Source organism: Pseudophryne corroboree, chromosome 8, assembly GCF_028390025.1.
Source record: "Pseudophryne corroboree isolate aPseCor3 chromosome 8, aPseCor3.hap2, whole genome shotgun sequence".
Taxonomy (NCBI): Eukaryota; Metazoa; Chordata; class Amphibia; order Anura; family Myobatrachidae; genus Pseudophryne; species Pseudophryne corroboree.
The window spans coordinates 288,034,571-288,057,372 of NC_086451.1; the positions used below are offsets into that span (position 1 = coordinate 288,034,571).

The 22,802-nt window shown below is 47.6% G+C and overlaps 1 protein-coding gene across 4 annotated transcripts in view; it reads right to left on the bottom strand.

Moving 5' to 3' along the window:
• Nucleotides 1-5,982: 5,982 nt before the first annotated feature.
• COL4A6 (collagen type IV alpha 6 chain) overlaps nt 5,983-22,802 on the bottom strand; it is a 445,180-nt gene continuing 428,360 nt past the window's right edge. For all 4 annotated transcript variants that reach the window (XM_063937284.1, XM_063937285.1, XM_063937286.1 and 1 more), the window contains 4 exons: nt 16,545-16,661; nt 11,994-12,185; nt 10,795-11,081; nt 5,983-7,861 (listed from right to left, as the gene is read on the bottom strand). In XM_063937284.1, coding sequence (XP_063793354.1) covers nt 7,601-7,861; nt 10,795-11,081; nt 11,994-12,185; nt 16,545-16,661 — 857 coding nt within the window. In that variant the 3' untranslated portion in view covers nt 5,983-7,600. The remainder of the gene's footprint in view (nt 7,862-10,794; nt 11,082-11,993; nt 12,186-16,544; nt 16,662-22,802) is intronic.

Consider the following 22,802-nt stretch of genomic DNA (forward strand, 5'->3'; position numbering starts at 1 on the left):
TTCGAGTGAGTAATGGTGAAAGAGAGACCAGCGGCTGAGAGACGGAGAGAGACCAATAGCGGAGAGAGAGGGAGGCATGGGGGGGGGGGGGAACCAACAATGAGACCAGGGCTGAGAGAGGAAGACATGGGGAAGAGAGAGAGACCAGGAGCAGAGAGAAAGGGAGACATGGAAGAGAGAGAGAGAGAGAGAGAGTGAGAGAGAGAGAGAGAGAGAGAGAGAGAGAGAGAAAGGATTAGAGAGAGAGGGAGAGATATAGAGAAATACCTGGGGCAGAGAGAGAGAGAGAGAGAGAGAGAGAGAAAGAGATCAGGGGCAAAGAGAGAGGAAGACATGGGAGAGAGAGAGAGAGAGAGAGAGAGAGAGAGAGAGAGAGAGATACCAGTGGCAGAGACAGAGGGAGACATGGGAAAGATAGAGAGACCAGTGGCAGAGAGAGAGAGGGAAACATGGTAGAGGGAAAGAGACCAGTAACAGAGAGAGAGGGAGACATGGGAGGGAGAGAGAGAGAGAGATCGGGAGCAGAGAGAGAGACTGAGACCAGTGGCAAAAATATAGGGAGATGTGGGAGAGAGAGACCAGGTGCAGAGAGAGAGAGGGAGACATGGGGGAGAGCGAGAGACAGAGAGAGACCAGGGCAGAGAGAGGGAGGGAGACATGAGGATGGGGGAGAGACAGAGAGACCAGTGGAAAAGATAAAGGGAGACGTGGGGGAGAGAGAGAGAGACCAGGGGTGGAGACAGAGAGGGAGACATGGGAGAAAGGGAAAGACCAGGGGCAAAGAGAGAGGGGGAGAAATGGTAGGGAGAGAGAGAAAAAGAAAGAGAGGGAGACATGGGAGAGATAGAAAGACCAGGGGCAGATAGAGAGGGAGACATGGGGGGTAGAGACCCAGGACAGAGAGAGGGGGAGACATGGGGGAGAAAGAGAGAGACCAGGAAACAGAGACATGGAAGAGAGAGTGACCAGGGGCAGTGAGAGAGAGTCATGGGAGAGAGCGAAAGAAAGACCAGATAAAGGGATCTATTGGAGAGAGATCAGGGGCAGAGAGAAAGAGAGACATGGGGGAGAGAGAGAGAGACCAGTAGCAGACAGAGAGGGAGACATGGGAGAGAGAGCAACCAGGGGCGGAGACAGAGAGGGAGACATGGGAGAAAGAGACAGAGAGACCAGCGGCAGAGAGGGAGAATTGGAGTGAAAGAAAGAGAGGGAGACATGGGGGAGAGAGAGGGAGACATGGAATAAATAGAAAGACCGGGAGCAGAAAGAGAAGAGACATGGGGGGGAAAGAGACCCGCGGCAGAGAAAGGGGTTTTGACATGGGGGAGAAAGAGAGACTGGGGGAGAGAGAGAGAGAGCCATAGGAGAGAGACAGAGAGAGACCAGGGCAGCTAGAGAGGGAGTCTTGGGAGAGAGCGAGAGAAAGACCAGGGGCAGAGAGAAAGGTATTCATTAGAGAGATGGATCAGGGGCAGAGAGAAAGGAAGACATGGGGGAGTGGAGAGAGAGACAGACAGACAGACACAGAGAGACCAGAGGTAGAGAGAGAGGGAGATATGGGGGAGAGAGCGGGTGACATGGGGAGTGAGAGATACAGAGAGAGACCAGGGGCAGAGAGAGAGAGGCAGAGGTACAAAGAGAGACCAGGGGCAGAGAGAGAGGGAAACATGGTCAAGATACAGAGAGAGACTAGTGGCAGAGGGAGAGAGAGAGACATGGGTGTGAGAGACAGAGAGACCAGGGGCAGGGAGAGATGGGGGAGAGGCAAAGCAAAGACACCAAGGGGAAAAGAGAGAGGGAGACATGGGGGAGAGGAAGAGCAGAGAGACCAAGGGCAAAGAGAGAGGGATACATGAGAGAGAGAGACATGGGTGAGAGAGAGACAGCCCAGGGGCAGAGAGAGAGGGAGTCATGGGAGAGATAGAGAAAAAGACCAGGGGCAGAGAGGGCAACATGGGAGAGAGACCAGGGCCGAGAGAAAGAAGAGACATGGGAAAGAGAGGGAGACAGCTAGAGACCAGAGGCAGAGAGAGGAAGACATGGGAGGGAGGGAGAGAGAGAGAGAGAGAGAGAGAGGAGAGAGAATGAACAGAGGTAGAGAGAGAAGGAGTCATGGGAGAGAGAGACCAGGGGCAGAGAAAGGGGGAGACATGGGGGGTGGATAGAGACCTGGGGCAGAGAGAGGGGGAGACATAGGGGAGAGAAAGACCAGAGGCATAGAGAGGAAGAGAGACCAGGGGCAGAGAGAGAGGCAGAAAGAGAGGGAGACAAGAGAGAGAGGGAGACATGAGAGGCCAGGGGCAGAGAGAGGAAGACATTGGAGAGAGAGAGAGGCCAGGGGCAGAGAGCGGGAGACGTAGAAGAGAGACTCAGTGACCAGGGGCAGTGAGTGAGGGAGACATGGAGGAGAGAGAGAGGAGGACATGTTCACTTGTCACTTTGTTCTGCTTACCTGCTCCTGTGGTGGTCATGCCTAGTGCAGTGTCCCTGCGGCTCTCCAGGTGGTCAGCAAATAGTGTGCTGTTGCAGGTGCCTCTGCACCTTTCGCCTCAAGCATCAGTCTGGACACACACTAGTCTTGGCATCAAGACTCGCTAGGTTATGGAAATGGTGTGGTTATACAATAGAGGAGACAGAGGGATGAGGGTGACAGGGAGAGGTAAATGGGGAGAGACCGAGGGTTAGGGTTAGGCAGAGGGTGATGTAGAAGAGGACCAGAAGATAGTGGGTGATGGAAACATAGTGGTCCACAGCATAGGCGTGCGCATGGGGGATGCCTGGTGCGCACAGGCACCCCCTAATGTCTGGCACCACCCGTACACACCTGTTGCTGCTGCCGCCGATTCCCGTCTCAGTCTGACGCTGAACTTGAAGGGAGGAGAGCACTGCACGCGTCTCTCCTGCCCCTCACTGTGTGTCCCTGTTTCCGGCAGTCATTTACAATGTCTCTCGGCTGTCAGCCAATCAGAGCTTGCGGATCGACTCTTGATTGGCTGCCGGCCCGTGAGCCTTGGTTGGCTCACAAGCCGGCGCCATATTTCAAATGGCCGCCAGAGACAGCCAGGGACTCAGTGAAGTGAGGCACAGGAGAGACGCGCGCTGCGCTCTCCTCCCCTCAGCGGCAGAGACAGAAATCGGCGGCACTGGCAACAGAGGAGGGTGAGCACAAATGGGTGCATATGTTTCTGGCACCGCTGGGGGCATTTGTGCATCTGGCACCGCTGGAGGCATTTGTGCATCTGGCACCGCTGGAGGCATTTGTGCATCTGGCACCGCTGGAGGCATTTGTGCATCTGGCACCGCTGGAGGCATTTGTGTATCTGGCACCGCTGGGGGTATTGAGTAAGGTGCACCGCTGGGGGCATATGTTTATATTGCTTTGAGTGCCAATAGGTGGTGCTAGACACGCCCAATAGGCGGTGCTAGACACGCCCAGTAGGTGGTGCCAAACACACCCCTCCAATGGTGCACCCCCTAATAAAATGTCCTACGCATGCCTCTGGTCCACAGCGAGACATTCTGATATGGAAAATATTGGGAAGAAACATAAAATTTGACAGCAGATAAGAACCACTTGGCCCATCTAGTCTGCCCATGTACATGCACACACTTACACACTAGGGTTGATTTTTGTTGGGAGCCAATTAACCTACCACTATATATCTGGAGTGTGGGAGAAAACTGGAGTACCAGGAGGTAGCCCACCCAAGCATGAGGAGAATATACTCCACATAGTAAAAAACATGGTGGCAATCGAACCCAGGACCTGTGAAGTAATGCTACCCATCACACCATCGCACTATGTCAGTATATGCATACTGTATGTGTCATTGTATATAGAGGGGTCATCGTGTGTATGATGGAGTACCTATAGGTGTCAGTGTGTGTATGTCAGTGTATGTGCAAGTGTCAGTGTGTGTATGTCGGTGTAAGCATATGTATGTCGGTGTATGTATAGGTGTCAGCATGTGTATGTTGGTGTATATACAGGTGTCAGCGTGTGTATGTCAGTGTATGTATAGGTGTCAGCATGTGTATGTGATGCTGTGTTACGTGTGTATGTGTGTGACATATTCGGTATAGTAAACACAGGGAGCCACAGAGATCCCTACAGTGCACAGGACAGATAACTGCATCCTCTACATGATACATACATCACACACACACAGTACGTTACATAAATCACACAGTACATGATACATATATGACACACACACACACACACACAACGCACACATGAGGCACAGACCTAGGCTGGTGATAAGGCTGTTGGCCCCCAGGAAGTGCCTCAGGAGCCCTCTCTAGACATCCACCTATAGCTTGAACAACCTGAACCAGGCCTCCAAGAAGCGGAGCTCATTACCCAGCAGCAGGGCCACCGTGTCCCCAGCGCTGAGGCCGCCTGGGGAGAGCACTGTCGCAGCCTAGGAGCTCTGCTCACCACGTCTAGCAGTTTGTCATACGGGTGGCTGCGGAGCTGTAGCAGGAAGAGACCTGGGAGAGAGTGCACCTTTCCTATCCTGTGCCGCACACACCACTTCAGCCGGGAGGCCAGCAGCACCGCGGCACTAAGTAAGATGCCCAGTGACTGTTTGGGGGCGGAATCCTTCGGCGGCTGGGCTTATAATCAAAAACACTTGGGTGGATACGCGCAGAGGCGTCACTCACCTCCTGGACACCCGATGCGGCAGTAGGGGAGGAGGGTGGGGCTTCATGGTAAGGGGCAGGGCTTCACGGCTTGGCACCCGTTTGTGACACTTATATGACCGAAAAGGGGGTGGGGCTTTGTGGGAAGGGGGTGGGGCTTTGCATCCCGACATCCGTTTTTTAGTCACTTGGGGTTTTGAGAGGTGGGGGGCTGCACATAATGTAACAGTGCCGCACCCGGCTCCTGTCATGGAGCAGGAGCAGGCATTTTGGTGTTACCCCTCGGCGGGTGACAGCCGGGAGCTGGCCGCACCCCCCTTGTCACGCCATTGGATACACGCCCCCTCTGCAGGGTCTGCCACGGTGCCCAGTGTAAGCACCCTGCTTACCCTACCCTAGTTACGACACTGCTCTCTGTACAAGTTACATCTGTACACCTACCGTGCAACATGGTTTTCCCCAGGTACACAGTTATTTGCTTTACTTCCCAAATCAAGCACTAAAGCCGGGTACACACTAGACGATATCCTGGACAATGTGCCTGATTCTGACACATCGGTCACAATATCATCTAGTGTGTATGCACTATGTAGCTGACATACCTGCGAGGGCTTGCTACCTCTCCCCCACCCCTTGCAGCTAGATCGCTGCTGATTCACTGCCAACATAGGCAAGTGTGTATGCACTTGCCGATGTCGGCACCCCACCGGTTCCCGTCACTGCTGATGTCACCAGGTACACACAATGGCCCTCATTCCGAGTTGTTCGCTCGCTAGCTGCTTTTAGCAGCATTGCACACGCTAGGCCGCCGCCCTCTGGGAGCGTATCTTAGCTTAGCAGAATAGCGAACTAAAGATTAGCAGAACTGCTAATAAATAATTCTTTGCTGTTTCTGAGTAGCTCCAGACCTACTCACAGATTGCGATCAGCTCAGTCCGTTTAGTTCCTGGTTTGACGTCACAAACACGCCCTGCGTTCGGCCAGCCACTCCCGCGTTTTTCCCTGACACGCCTGCGTTTTTTAGCACACTCCCGGAAAACGCTCAGTTACCACCCAGAAACGCCCCTTTCCTGTCAATCACTCACCGATCAGCAGAGCGACTGAAAAGCGCCGCAGGATCCACAGCAAATCTACAAAGTTTTTCGTTAAATAACTAAGCGCATTCGCCCTGCGTGCCTTGCGCATGCGCATTTTGCAACAAATCGCATCATAGCGGAAATCGGCAACGAGCGAACAACTCGGAATGACCACCATTGTCTAGTGTGTACTCGGCTTAAGAGTGAATTTTGCACATTTAACCCCCTAGTCGAAAAGATTCCATTAAAGATACCAATGTAATTGGAGATCAGTTTTATTTGACATTTACACAGTGGATGAGTGCAGCCAGATCTTCCCTTATATGGTATTACTGTACATGTCATTAGACATTTCATGTGTCTGATGCTGTTGCATAGGGATAAAGTACAACAGAGGTTCATCTCAGTAGTCCTGAATATGGATCTGTACTCAAACGAATATCTCGGCTATAATGCAATACAATACAAATGGTTCTGGAATAAAAACTCTATAAAGTAAATACTAACTACAGTATGAGACAAATATTCACTAGAATTTACATACAACATTGTATTAGTTTTAGCTTGTACAGGGATCTCTGTGAAAAGAAAATGTTTATAACTACAAAATAAATGCACCAAGGCTACCTCATAAAGAGTGGTTAACTAAATATAACACAATGGGGTAAATTTACTACGATGGGAGTTCTATTTAAGATGAGATGTTGCCCATAGCAACCAATCATATTCTACTTCTAATTTATCTAGCACCTTCTAGAAGATAATACCTGGAATCTGATTGGTTGTTATGGGCAACTTCCCATCTTAAATAGAACTTCCATCTTAGTAAATTTACCCCAATATGTTTCATCCCAGGATGCAGGACAATTTGAGGTTTACAACTGCATATATGGAGATAATGCAAATGTAACGTCAGCTATGAACAGCTTCATGGCAGCAGAATCACTTATCACAATCATTTTAGGAGACTTTCGGCTTTCCATGTAACACTACCTCATATATCAGCTCTGAAGTGGGGTAAGTGATGAGGTTTGACTCGGCTGACTGCACGTACAGCACAGATATAATATAGTAGGCATCCAACATACCTGAAATATGCTGTAATTGCAATGCCCGCAGTAATGTGACATGCAGCGTTGCCACCCAGGGCACTATGTGAACAAGTCCTAAAGTGCTATCACTGAACATTCTACAACAATATAACGTCATGATTTGCTCTGCAACAATATAATATGTTGCTATAAATTATATTCATGTTTTAAACAAATACTTCAATATAATGCAAGTCAGTCATCCTCAGTACAAAGTAACACCAGAACATGGTCTCTTCAATAATAGACGAGGGCGACTGAACTGCTGCTGTAGGGAATGGCCATGAGAAATGTTGGAACTTTTCTACCTTCAGGCTGCCATATAAGAGACATATAAGTGAATATGATACAATTGTTAATATTTCATAGAAAAAGTAATCCAAGCAAAAGCCACATTCAAGTTCACAGGCTTATGGGTGACAAATACTCCAAACATAGCAGAATCTCAATGTGAACATAGATCTGAAAATACAAGAGGCCTTTCAGAGGTAGCCATGAATACTATATCACTGGAAGACAAACAATAAAAATAAAAGGTTAGCACCATTTTTCTTTTAAAATATTAACTTTCCGAAATGTAACCTGTCCATACTTCATTGTACAGCGTGTCACTCATTCATTCGATGAGTTTACAGAAAATATTCATGTTATCCACTAAGAAAGTGCCTTGCTGTCATCTCCAAGCTCCGAGACAAACGTGCTTCAGGTTGGACAGCCTGCTTGCCATTTCTATACACTGACCGAGGCTGGAAATCAAGTGACGGAGTTCTTGGTAAGGCAAGAGTGCTACAAGTTCTTCATGCACACCTGACAGCGGCTCACGCGTGTTCTAAGCTGCCCAGCTTTCAGTGTTTCAGGTGGGGGAGCACCACCAAATTGCTGTGTTTCTTCCACTGTAGTGAGCCAGAAACTGTACTTGTTTGCAAAGTAGTGGCAGGATCCTTTAGCTCCATTGCATTCAATGAATGGAGTGGCCCGAAAATCTTCAAGGCATGACCCAGGGGACACCAAGGACTGACCACCTCCCTCTGCGCCGGCAGCTGTGTGCTGTGGAAATGATAAGTAACAGCTGTAGTCAACACAGGCTCGAAATAGGAAACTAAGCAAAGCAGATTGTACGTGCGAGCATTGGGCTAACAGCCTATATAGCTACTGGAAAACTGAATCCTCCAGTAAGGTATGGGTGAGGTGGCCTATCTTTTAGGGTATGTACCGAACATGGGCACCATCTTGAAATCGTCCATCTTGAATTTAAGTCAGTTTTCCCATTTCCTGCACAGTTTTTGAAACAAAAGGGTGTACTGCGACTTTGACAAGGGTGTACTGTATAAAGAAATCAATTCACAGACTGCACACACTGGAATTTTGCAGCTCGGCATACACATGCGATCGCACACTTGCGCGGGGCAAATTTATACTCCCCTTGGGCGGCGACTATCTGAACGCAGGACAGCAAAGTTAGCAGCCCAGCGATCAGGTCTGAATTACCCCCTTGGTTCCGGTTAGACTCCGATACGACTGTGATCATGGGTGATTATGATACACTAAGCAGATGCACTGCTCCTATACAGTATTACTGCAAAATGCCAGGGACAGAGTGCAGTGGATTGTCAATGCAGAGAGGGGTGAGGGACAATTATCAAGCATATCAATACTAGGTGTCCCCTCTCCATACAGGACAGAGGTATTTTATCAATGAATAAATACAAGCATTTTTTTATATATAAAAACAACAACAAGAACAGTAAACACTCTATTCCCCTAAAAAATAAAAACTGAAAACCAGAAACTGTGATTGTAATGTCCCCCCAGACTTCTCAGTCTCTTTCATATCTCCCCCTACCTATATGAAACTTGCAATATTTTTCTCTCAATATTTTTCTATCATCCTCTGAATATACTGTACTGTATCTCTTCCTGACTCATTACTTACCTACAGTGCACTGCCATGTCTATTATGTTACATAGGTGGTCCTCTGTGTACTAATCCTGCATAGGAGAGCAGCCCATACTCACAGCAATGTGGATGCTCATTTTAGAATGAATTGTCCTCACAACCGTGAGCTGCTTGTGTGTGTGGTTATTGGCACACATTCGTACACTTGGAACTGCCTATACAGTATAGGTAGATGCTAGAATCAAGTGGGCTAAGGGACCTTTTCCGTAAGGGGGAGGAGTTATGACACAAGGGGGAGGAGCTATGCCAGCAGGATAGTTCCTCTACTATCCACGCCACCAACTATTACCTTTAGTAATCAGGTGGCGAGCGGAGCGGAGCGAGCCACCGAGCCCGAAGCGTGGCGAGCGAAGCGAGCCTGCGAGGGTACTTTTCGGGTACCCTGTTCACCCGTAGCTCCTCCCCCTGGTGACGTGTCTCCTCCCCTAGATACGTCAGAAGGTCCCTTCTCCCACTCCGAAATAGAATCAACCATACAGTATATGGGCAGCTGAAGCATTATTTTACCCACTGCTCTCATTATCTGTACTTACTAAAGGCCCATACACACTTGACAAGAAAGTGAAAGATCTCGCTCAGAAGGGCCAATCTGAGCGAGATCTTTTACAATTTCGTCCAGTGTGTACACTCAATGTCGTTAACGATGCGTGCTCCCGCAGAGATAAAGGGGGTCATTCGGACTTGATCGTAGCTGTGCTAAATTTAGCACAGCTACGATCAGGAACACAGACATGCGGGGGGAGGCCCAGCACAGGGCTAGCTCGCCCTGCGTGTCAGTCCCTGCCCCGTCACTGAAGTACAAAAGCATTGCACAGCGGCGATGCTTTTGCACTTCAGGAGTAGCTCCCGGCCAGCGCAGCTTTTGCGTGCTGTCCGGGAGCTACTCGTCGCTGCCCGGCTCGCAGAAGCTGCATGTGATGTCACGCAGCCGCTGCGGCCCACCCCCCACATGGTCCGGCCACGCCTGCGCTGGTCGGACCGCGCCCACAAAATGCCAGCCAAACGCCGCCGTGCCGCCCCCTCCCGCCTCTGCCTGTCAATCAGGTAGAGGCGATCGCTAGGCAATGACAGCCGTCAGCTGTCAGCCATGCGCCGGCGCATGTGCAGGTCTGACCCGATCGCTGCGCTGCAATGAACTGCAGCGAGCGATCAGGTCAGAATGACCCCCAAAGTACCAACCAATCAGCTCCTGTCATTTTTTAAACACAGCCTGTAAATGTAAGGTAGAAGCTGACTGGCTAGTACTTTATCTCTCACAATTTTATCTCTCTCCAAGCCTTGATAAAAACCCGCCTTAGTATAACACAGCTATTGGCCCTCTGCATTTTCTTTGCATAATGCTTTATATTTGTAATCCCAAATCCTTTTTTATACTTTTCTACTAAGCAGATAACAAAGTTTGTATTCATCTTTTGGAACGTAATCTATTTTTTATCCTTTGATTTTGCTGGACGGATTAAACACACTACATAAATAGACTAGTTAGCAACCCGTCAAAATGATGGCACAACATAACAGTAATGTCAGCACCAATGTAGCAGCACTTGAATTGCTCCGTTGGGTGCCATCTAGTGGCCACCATCACACAAAACACTTGAATTCCCCCCGTAGAGGTGAGGAGCGTTAGCGTTTTATTATATAGGATGATGCTGTACACTCTCTCTGTTTATCTTTAGAATGTAAGCTCTCACAAGCAGGGCCCTTACCTTCATGTATTTTTCCTTCTCTTACTGTACTTAAGACTATTCCATACTCCCCACAATGGCACCTAACCCTCGGTTTCTGTTACCCTGCTGCTTATTTCAGTGTCTTGTTAGCTGATGCAGCAATGTTTATATACTATGCAATGTACCTGTCCTACATTGTCTTGTACTGTAAGTCTTTGTTTTCTTGTTTTGCTCATTTGTTTATGTACTTTGTTAGGCGCTGTGGAACTCTTGTGGTGCCATATAAATAAAGAATGCTAATAATAAGACTATAGAAAAAAGTACAGAGTATATCACTGCACAATAAATATATTTACCATTAGAAAAGAGTATCCTATCCAGAGACTTCTCCAGCCTTCGGGGCACTGTGGGATTGTGTTATCTTGGCTGTGAACAGCCACAGCCTGAGAAGGAGCCTCACACACAGAGCAGCGACTGATGTAATCCCTAATTTGCGTGCTGGACACCGGCATCATAGGGATTGGAGCCGAAGTAGAGAGCCAGTAAGATTTATCATTCCTGCTGGCATAGTAGCATACCTCATTGATGTTGCAATAAATAAAAGGCATGGTACTAAATCGAGGTAAACAGGAGCCGGCGAGACCTAGAAACAGGAAACAGAGAAAGTCTGGAAACTGGCAAGACCCAACAAGAGCATTTTTATGCATTTAATACAGCACAAGTGACTGTGAGATACGTCTAAACTCAAAAATGATACACCTAAGACATGAACTCTTGTGCAGGTAGAGTGCTAGCAGGAAAATCATAGTCATACACATAATAGTTATAATAGAGTAGCAGTTGATTTACCGACGGACACAATACCGACGGTCATAATACCGATAGCCGCTGACCGACAGTCAAAAGACCTACACGGTCAAAATACCGACATTCATTATGCCACATGTTCAAAATGCAGACCTAGTCAGAATACCGACATTTAAAATGCTGACATTTGACATTTTTGCCTAAAATCAGACTTGTTCATACTGTACCATCCCAGTGGACCTGGACGGGAATATAACAGTGTGTCGAGCGCAGTGAGCCATGCGAGGGGACGTGGAACACTTAGACAGTGTTCATGTCAACCTGTGTCGACATACACACCAACAAAAACCAGAAAAACGCATGTCGGTATTCTGACTATGTCAGCATTTTGAACATGTCAGCATAATGAATGTCTGTATTTTGACTGTCGATCAATGGCTGTCGGGATTATGACCGTCAGTATTGTGTCTGTCGGTGAATCATACTGAACCCGTTATAAAACACCTCATGAAATAGCACTGGACTATGTAAACAGAAAGCATGTTCATTTTCATAAGGGATTCCCTTCACCCTGCCATTACTTTACCCCAAGTGCTAACACTGCGGGTACAGTCACTCCTACATGATTTATGCTGCTTTATTATACAAACAGTTTTTTCTGTGAAATGATTTGACTCATGTAAGGTCCTAAGAGTAGCAGACTCTACAGAAATAATACATTGCCCCCAGTGTCTGATCATTTACTCACCTAGATCTTGGTTGTGAGCCTTTTCCTGCCCTTCTACATAGAGCAAACTGTATCCATCCCAGAGCTTGTTCATTCCAATAGGACATGGAGGAATCTGCTCAGCCTGGCTGTGTTTCACTAGAGTGTAACCAACACTCACACTGCGCCCAGGCATACCAGGTAATCCAGCAGTGCCCTGCTTTCCCGGGGAACCTGCAGCCATTAGATAAACATGTAATGATGTAGAAGTAATACAGGGGCAGATTTATTAAGCTCGGTGAAGTGATAAAGTGGAAGGTGATAAAGGACCAGCCAATCAGATCCTAACTGCCATGTCACATGCTGGGTTTGAAAAATGACAGTTAAGATCTGACTGGATGGTCCTTTATCACATTCCAATTTATCACTTAACTGAGCTTAATAAATCTGCCCCATAGTACTGAATATACTGTATATCTATGATTTATAGCAACTCATGAGCTACACCTTCAGGATGTAGAAATGGTTATTATCCAAACAGGTCATATACTGTATTTGACACAGAGGCAGAACTCTGGGAGGCAACGGAGTCATCTGCCGCCGGGCTCCTGCTCTGAAGGGGGGCACCTCTCCTCCTATTCTGTGACACCATTGAATTAAGTTAATTGATATCTGTCGCTGTCTTTTTAGTGGCCGACTTCCTCACTGGTCCCTGAACCTTACAAATCACACCCTCTTTATTATACTGAATAAACACATTTTACAAGTATCACACCCAGGATTAGAAACCACAACATATTACAGTGGAAGCAGACACCTTACTGATGACGCTATTTGCTCCCATATAGGAAATATGAGAATTTTAACTATATGAAGATACTTCTCTGACAATTACACGTAACTTCATATAGTCAGAATTCTCATGTTTCCTGTACAGGAGCAAATAGCTCCATCAGTATGTGTCTGCTGTCAGTGTAACAGGTCATGGGTTCAAATCCTGGGTATGACTGTTAAGAATTGTGTGATTTAAAATAAAAGTCAATTAAGTGTATAAATACAGTATATACATTTTTTTTCAGAACACCACACACACACACACACACACACACGCATACATTTATTTATCTTAATATAGGAAATAGGGGGGGGACAAATATTTATCTTGCCTCCGGGCAACTGGGACGAATTTACGCCACTGATTTGACATATGAGAAAGAGATGAACAGCAACAATGGACAGTTTCTTCGTAATGCCAACATAGGCCCTTCTGTGCAGTGAAACATCTGATATCTACCCATCGGAGATGTAAAGGGGGGTACACACGGAGCGACGTTTACTTAATTTCAAAGCAATCTGACTAGATTGCTTAGAAATTAGGAACACTGTGCCGTGTGTAGGGGGGCCAGCGACACCGATGTACGGTCCCACACGTTGCTATCGCTGGTGCTAGATTGGACTGCATGCAGGCACAATCTAGCAGGTCGTTCATTTCACCGCTGGGTGAAATGAGCGTTCCCCCCCCCCCCCCCCGTGTCCGTCCGTCCCCTCGCTCAGCACATCACGCTGTGCTGAGTGGGAAGAGCGATGTGTGCTAAGCGGTTCGCTCAGCGCACATCTCCCTCCACATCTACCGTCTGTACGGCCCTTTAGTCACATGACCCATTCCAGGAGGAACAAGACGCCCTTCTCATGGACTTCCCTCTTAATGTATGATTGCCAGCACCTGTTATGAAACACCTTTCTTGTCCATTAACTTTTTTAACACAGGTGACAGCAAGCATAAATTAACAGGGAAGTCCAGCAACAAAAAGGGTCGTCCCTCCTGGAATGGGTCATATAGGGAGGAATGAGTAAACCATTTATTTTTACATATATCTCTGAGTCAGGCCTGCTATTAATATACTGTATATCAAACAGTTCTGACCCATTGAGACATGGAAACCACAAATCCTCTGAAGGTGTCCTGTGGTATCTGGTAGCATCCCCCAAACCCTGGGAAGAAATGGCAGGATGCCATTCTCAGAATACTGTACTGTACTGTACAAAGGGTTTACATCAATGTGAGTATATATTTCACAGTATAATTATTGCTTATTTGCCTTATTAAGCTTAAGCCTATCCCATTTATTCTGACAAGGGTCAGGTCCAGGTACGTTCCTTAGGAACAGCCGAGCGGGGAGCTGGGATACCAAGGGCGCCCGACACAGCAAATCAGAGCTAACGGAACAGATTGGCTGTCGGACCGCAACCTTTGATTGGTTCACGAGCTGACACCATATTTCAAATGGCTGCCAGAGACCGAACTTCAAACACGAGTAGCCCCGGAGGCAGAAGCCCAGCAGTCCAGCAGTGGTGAGCACTACTGGGGGCATTACGTGTATCTGGAACTACTGGGGGTATTATGTGTAACTGGCACTGCTGGGAGCATTAGGTGTAACTGGCACTACTGGGGGCATTACGTGTTACTGGCACTATACTGGGGCATTATGTGTATCTAGCACTATACTGGGGGGCATTACGTGTATCTGGCACTATACTTGGGCTTACATGTATCTGGCACTATACTGGGGGCATTACATGGAACTGGCACTATACTGAGGGCATTACGTGTATCTGACACTAAACTTGGGGCATTAAGTGTAACTGGCACTATACTGGGACATTATGTCTAAGTGGCACTATACTGGGGGCATTATGTGTAACTGATACCATAATAGGGGTATTACGTCTGACACTATACTTGGGGCATTACATGTAAGATTGTGTGTGTAGATGGGGGGGTGATAATACAGTATATATATTCACAATTTGATAACATAATATGTAGGTTCGAGGCCACACTCACTTTTACAGGAGCGCGGGGGGGGGGGGGGATAATTGTTGCTTTAAAAAAAATTGTTCAGGGTGCTAGTAGGCCTGGAGCTGGCTCTGATTCTAACTGCTCAGAAGTGTCAGGTATGTATTTAATGTGGGGCGTTTCCTTCCTATGCAGAAGTTAATTTTGCATTGCTAACTTATTTGGCAACTTGTTTTTTAGTAACAATTGTCAATTTTTAATATTCTTATATATTAGTGGTTTAGATATATTATTTTACTAGTGTTTTCTTTATTTATAATGTAGGAATTACATTAAATAAAAACATATTTTTTATAATCAACTTCAAAGTTTTATTGTCTCTAACAGAGTCATGTGCAGGAGCGGTTTAACAGAGGGCCCCTGTGCAGACCATGGGTGGCCCCCCCCCCCCTCTCCCTTGTGCAGTAGGCTTCTGGCATTGTGCCGGAGTCTACTGCACATGCACAGGTCTCCGGAAACGTGGCGCCTGCCATTTTTTGAAGTCTAATTTCACTACTGCGCATGTGCAGCGTCCATTTTGCCTGTGATTTTTGCTGCTGCTGCAGCGCCCGACGCGTGACTCCGGAAAGGTAAGTATTAAAACGTGAGCGCAATGTGTGGGACCTTCTGCACCAAAGGGGCTGTGTGCACTTCCCACATAGCACCCATTATTGAAACGCCAATGGTCATGTGGCATTTAGCTGAACTGTGGCAATCCCATACAGCAGACCCATGCACTTGTGACATCTATGAGGACGGTGTTTAGTACTATACAGTATATTTCTATTGGAGGACTTCTTTCATTGTGTTGCTGGGCTGCAATAGTGCTGTAATCTGCAGTGACGTATAAGTCAGAAACGCCCCACCCCACCCTGCTGCACAGGACCCAACCCCCACCTTGCCTCCAAGTGTCAACAAAGTTTAAAATCACCCATAACCCAACCCTGCAGGTGCCATTTTTCAGGTTACAAATACAAGTACATGTTGAGTATCCCTTATCCAAAATGCTTGGGACCAGAGGTATTTTGGATATGGGACCAGAGGTATTTTGGATATGGGATTTTTCCGTATTTTGGAATAATTGCATACCATAATGAGATATCAAGGTGATGGGACCTAAGTCTAAGCACAGAATGCATTTATGTTACATATACACCTTATACACACAGCCTGAAGGTCATTTTAGCCAATTTTAGCCAATATCTTTTATAACTTTGTGCATTAAACAAAGTGTGTTTACATTCACACAATTCATTTATGTTTCATATACACCTTATACACACAGCCTGAAGGTCATTTAATACAATATTATTAATAACTTTGTGTATTAAACAAAGTTTGTATACATTGAGCCATCAGAAAACAAAGGTTTCACTATCTCACTCTCACTCAAAAAAGTCCGTATTTCGGAATATTCCGTATTTCGGAATATTTGGATATGGGATACTCAACCTGTATTGTTGTTCAATTACTGGAAGGTTACATGCACAGTATTTCATAATCCATTGCATTTCTATATACAGTATATTAGCTCAGAAAGGGCTAATTTAAGATGTTCAGTACACTAATGCTCAAGAAGATGGAATCTAGTAGTAACATTAATACTACTGTTACCCAACAGTGAGTAATCTTCAGACATACGCCCCACACATGGAGCCCTCATATTTGTTAATAGGGAAGATCTAAATCTCAGCGTTCCTATTTTCTTGGCAAAATGTATCTAATTTGTGAATTTATAAAAAAAAAAAAAAGTTTACCTTCAAATCCAAGTAGTCCTACAGTGCCAGGATCACCAGGCTCACCAATAAAGCCAGGGGCACCTGCTGGCCCATTCCTTCCCATCTGCCCTTGTCTGCCAGTATAACCTTTTCCACCTAATGTAAAGAGTAAGATGCATTATTATCTGTATGTTCAACACGAAGAGGAAACAGTATTAGACAGGTCCTGTACAATACAGCAGGCAAACCTGGACTGATAAATAACCAGTAAGACAGTCTGCATATAGCTGATCACTTAGGATATTCTGGCGACACACGTGAATGACCATATTGCAATGATGTGTCTGGTCAAGAGCCGTGTTGAGCGGTATGATTCCTCTAAAGACCATGTATGTTTGCTTTGAGGGATGACCCCTAAAATCTATGTGCCCTTGAGTCATTGTTCAACATAATATTTAATAATACTGGATCAAATCTGATCCGACTGGATTTTGTTAATGTACAATGAGGGGTATATTCAATAAGAGTCGGGTCCATCCCCCCCCCCCCCCCTTCCGTCTCCTGCTCTCAGTTTACCTCATCTCAATCCGACTTTTTTTAAAGTCGGATTGAGATTGTTGGAAACGGGGCTAAAACCTGTCTGTTTGGCCCCGCTTCCGACAATGCTGAAGCCGCCGATCAGCGTGCATTCCGACGGCATTCCGACAAGTCGGGTTTCCCGACTTGTCGGAATAAACGGGGCCCTAATGAATAGGTCGGAACCCCTTCCGACCTAAAACTGTCGGAAGCTACCGTCTTTCCGACAAGGCGGCAGCTTCCGACAGTTATTGAATATACCCCTGAATCTACATAGAGTAGTTGACTTGATCGATTGCTCAACCAAAATTTTGCAGTGTATAGGCAGCATAAGTTTAAGGTACATGCAAATAATAGGATTTTGGTACTTACCGGTAAATCCTTTTCTCCTAGTCTGTAGAGGATGCTGGGAACTCCAAAAGGACCATGGGGTATAGACGGGATCCGCAGAAGCTTGGGCACACTGAAAAGACTTAAACTGGGTGTGAACTGGCTCCTCCCTCTATGCCCCTCCTCCAGACCCCAGTTATAGGAACTGTGCCCAGGAGAGACAGACATTTCGAGGAAAGGAGTTTTGTTTAAACTAAGGGCTAGAAACATACCAGCCCACACTAACATACCGTACAACCGGAGTAACAGTAAACCAGATAACAGTATGAAGTAACCACAGCAACAAGCTCAAACAAGAAATACACAACCCGTGTATAAACTAATTTTACCAGCAAGAAAACAATGCAAGTAACAGTCCGCACTGGGATGGGCGCCCAGCATCCTCTACGGACTAGGAGAAAAGGATTTACCGGTAAGTACCAAAATCCTATTTTCTCTTACGTCCTAGAGGATGCTGGGGACTCCAAAAGGACCATGGGGTTTATACCAAAGCTCCAGAACGGGCGGGAGAGTGCGGACGACTCTGCAGCACCGACTGAGCAAACGCAAGGTCCTAATCAGCCAGGGTATCAAACCTATAGAACTTAGCAAAAGTATTTGAACAAGTAGCTGCTCGGCAAAGCTGTAACGCCGAGACTCCTTGGGCAGCCACCCAAGATGAGCCCACTTTCCTGGTAGAATGGGCTTTTACTGACTTCGGCACTGATAGCCCGGACGAAGAATGAGCCTGCTGAATCGTACTACAAATCCAGCGTGCAATAGTCTGTTTTGAAGCAGGATGACCAATCTTGTTGGAAGCATACAGGACAAACAGCGCCTCAGTTTTTCTGGCAACAGCTGTCCTAGTGACGTAGATCTTCAAAGCTCTCACAACATCCAGCGATTTTGGAATCGCCACAGCCTCCGTAGCCACCGGGACCACAATAGGTTGGTTAATGTGAAATGAAGAAACCACCTTCGGCAGAAATTGTTGACGAGTCCTCAATTCCGCCCTATCCGAATGAAAAATCAAGTACGGGCTCTTATGAGATAAGGCCGCCAACTCTGACACTCGCCTGGCAGACGCCAGCACCAACAGCATAACTACCTTCCAAGTGAGAAATTTCAACTCAACCTTACGCAAAGGTTCAAACCAGGAAGACATAGGAAACCGTAAGACCACATCAAGATCCCATGGAGATACAGGAGGCACAAACGGAGGATTGATATGCATTACTCCTTTCACAAAAGTCTGAACCTCTGGGAGGACAACTAATTCTTTTTGAAAGAAAATAGACAAAGCCGAAATCTGCACTTTGATGGAGCCTAATTTCAGGCCTGCATCTACTCCCGCCTGCAAAAAGTGGAGAAAGCGACCCAAGTGAAAATCTTCAGCAGGAGCCATTTTAGACTCACACCAGGAAACATACTTTCTCCAAATACGGTGATAATGTTTCGCCGTAACCGCCTTCCTAGCCTTAATGAGAGTGGGAATGACCTCCCCGGGAATACCCTTATGAGCTAAGATCTGGCGCTCAACCTCCATGCCGTCAAACGCAGCCGCGGTAAGTCTGGAAACACGCATGGACCCTGTAACAACAGGTCCTCTCTTAGAGGAAGCGGCCAAGGATCTTCCACCAGTAATTCCTGAAGATCCGGGTACCAGGCCCTTCTTGGCCAATCTGGAACGACGAGAATCGCCTGAACCCTTGCTCGTCGAATGATCCCCAGTACCTTTGGAATGAGAGGAAGTGGAGGGAACACATACACCGACTGGAACACCCACGGAGACACCAGGGCGTCCACTGCACTTGCTTGGGGGTCCCTTGACCTGGAACAATATCTCGGGAGCTTCTTGTTGAGACGAGACGCCATCATGTCGATCAACGGAATTCCCCAACGTTTTGTCACCTCTGCAAATACCTCTTGGTGAAGAGCCCACTCTCCCGGATGGAGATCGTGTCTGCTGAGGAAATCTGCTTCCCAGTTGTCCACTCCCGGTAGGAAGACTGCTGACAGGGCGCTCACGTGTTGTTACGCCCAGTGAAGGATTCTTGTGGCCTCCGCCATTGCCGCTCTGCTCCTTGTTCCGCCTTGACGGTTTATATGTGCCACCGCTGTGATGTTGTCTGACTGTACCAGGATAGGTCGACCCTGAAGAAGGCTTCTTGCTTGTAGCAGGCCGTTGTAAATGGCTCTTAACTCGAGAACATTTATGTGGAGACAAGCTTCCTGGAGCGACCATTTCCCCTGGAAGTTTCTTCCTTGGGTGACTGCGCCCCAGCCCCGGAGACTTGCATCTGTTGTCAGAAGTACCCAATCCTGGATACCGAACCGGCGTCCCCCTAGGAGGTGAGAACTTTGTAGCCACCACAGGAGAGAAATTCTGGCTCTGGGAGATAAACTTATCTTCCGGTGCATGTGCAGGTGAGACCCGGACCATTTGCTCAGCAAGTCCCACTGAAACACCCGGGCATGAAACCTGCCAAATGGAATGGCTTCGTACGCCGCAACCATTTTCCCCAGAACCCGAGTACAGTGATGGATTGACACACTTGTCGGCCTCAGAAGTTCCCTGACCATCGTCTGCAGTTCCAGAGCTTTTTCTTCTGGAAGAAATTCTCTCTGTAAATCCGTGTCCAGAATCATGCCCAGAAAAGGCAGCCAAGTGGTCGGAATCAACTGAGATTTTGGCAAATTGAGTACCCAACCGTGCTGTCGCAGAACCGACAGTGACAAATTTACACTTCTCAGCAACCGTTCCTTGGACCTCGCCTTTATCAGGAGATCGTCCAAGTACGGGATAATTGTAACCCCTTGTTTGCGAAGGAGAACCATCATTTCCGCCATGACTTTGGTGAAAATCCTCGGAGCCGTGGAAAGCCCAAACGGCAACGTCTGAAATTGGTAATGAGAATCCTGTATCGCAAACCTGAAGAAGGCCTGATGCGAAGGATGTATCGGGACGTGTAAGTAGGCATCCTTTATGTCGACTGATGCCATAAAATCCCACCCTTCCAGGCTGGCAATTACAGCTCGAAGAGATTCCATTTTGAACTTGAAAACTTTCAAATATGGATTGAGGGATTTTAGATTCAGAATCGGTCTGACCGAACCGTCCGGTTTCGGCACAACAAAGAGGCTCGAGTAGAACCCCTCCCCCCGTTGGGACGAGGGAACGGGAACAATGACCTTTTGTAGACACAATTTTTGTATCGCTGCCAGCACCACCTCCCTGTCCGGAAGAGCCACTGGTAAGGCCGAAATGAAGAACCGGTGAGGGGGCATCTCCTGAAACTCCAGCTTGTATCCCTGAGACACAATCTCTAGGACCCAAAGATCCAGGTCTGATTGAATCCAGACCTGACTGAATATTCGCAGACGGCCCCCCACCGGCCCGGACTCCCCCAGGGAAGCCCCAGCGTCATGCGGTGGACTTGGTAGAGGCAGGAGAGGACTTCTGGTCCTGGGCGCCTGACACTGCAGGCGGCTTCCTTCCTCTTCCTCTACCTTTTGAAGCGAGGAAGGACGAACCTTTTCCACGCCTGTATTTATTGTGACGAAAGGACTGCATCTGCTGATGTGGTGCCTTTTTCTGTTGTGCGGGAACATAAGGAAGAAAAGAGGACTTACCCGCAGTCTCGGTAGAGACCAGGTCAGCCAAGCCGTCCCCAAACAAGACAGTACCTTTGAAGGGTAAAGCTTCCATAGCTCTCTTGGAGTAGGCATCAGCATTCCATTGATGGATCTACAACGCCCTCCTGGCCGATATCGACATGGCATTGGCTCTTGATCCCAAGAGACAAACATCCCTCGCCGCATCCTTCAGGTAATCTGCAGCGTCCTTGATATAACCAAGAGTCAAAAGAACATTATCTTTATCAAGGGTATCCATATCATTAGCTAAATTCTCAGCCCATTTAGCAATAGCACTACTCACCCATACCGACGCCACAGCAGGTCTGAGCAATGCACCCGAATTAGCGAAAATGGACTTCAGAGACGTCTCCAGCTTGCGATCCGCCGGATCTTTGAGAGCTGCCGTGTCAGGAGACGGATGCGCCACTTTCTTAGATAAACGAGATAGAGCGCCTCCCATTTTTCCCTGTCATCAGAGGGGAAAGGATATGCCATATAAATCCTCTTGGGAATCTGCCACTTCTTGTCCGGCGACTCCCAAGCCTTTTCACACAGAGTATTAATTTCATGAGAGGGGGGAAACTTCACCTCAGGTTTTTTTCCCTTTAACAAACAAATCCTTGTTTCCTGTACCGCAGGTTCATCAGAAATGTGTAAAACATCTTTTATAGCCACAATCATGTACTGAATACTCTTACCTAATCGTGGATGTAAAGCAGCCTCAGTGAAATCGACATCGGAATCAGAGTCCGTGTCGGTATCAGTATCTACCACTTGAGTAAACGGCCGCTTTTGCAACCCGGATGGGGTCTGCACCTGAGACAAAGCCTCTTCCATGGACTTTTTCCACACCTGTGTCTGTGACTCAGACTTATCTAACCTCTTTGATAAAGAAGCTACATTCGTATTTATCGTACTTAACAATGCGAGTAAATCAGGTGTCGGCTGCGCCGACAGGCCCAAATCTAGTCCCGTATCCGCTCCCCAAATAACCTCCTCTGGTGAATAACATTCAGCCTCAGACATGCCGACACGAAGTACCGACACACAGATACACACAGAACGTCCCAGCTAGGTGACAGGCCCACAATGAAGCCCAGATAGAGGACACAGAGGGAGTATGCCAGCTCACACCCCAGCACCCATATATCCCGTCAAAGGATATATGTACCCAGCGCTGCTTAAATAATAATAAAAATGCACCACACTGCGCCCCCCCCATCCCTCCCGATTACCTCCCCGTTACTTGTGAGAGAAATGTGGAGGTCCCGGGCAGCGTCTCCTTCAGCCGCGTGTTGAAGGAGAAGATGGCGCTGTGAGCCGCGGGATGACGCTCCGCCCCCTTCCCGGCGCGCTTCGGCCCGCCAAATTTGAAAATGAAAAGATGCCGGCGGGGGTTGAGAAACGGTGCCGAGGCACCGAAAAGCCTTCTGCCGGCCCCAGACCACAGTAACATGCTGCCCAGGGCGCCCCCCCCCCCAGCGCCCTGCACCCTGAGAGTGAAAGTGTGTGGGAGCATGGAGCGCAGCGTCACCGCTGCGCTGTACCTTCCGTTACTGAAGTCTTCTGCCGTCCTGAAGTCTTCGGTTCTTCTCATACTCACCCGACTTCAGTCTTCTAACTTCTGTGAGGGGATTGACGGCGTGGCTCCGGGAACAAGCAGCTAGGCGCACCAAGTGATCGAACCCCCTGGAGCTAATGGTGTCCAGTAGC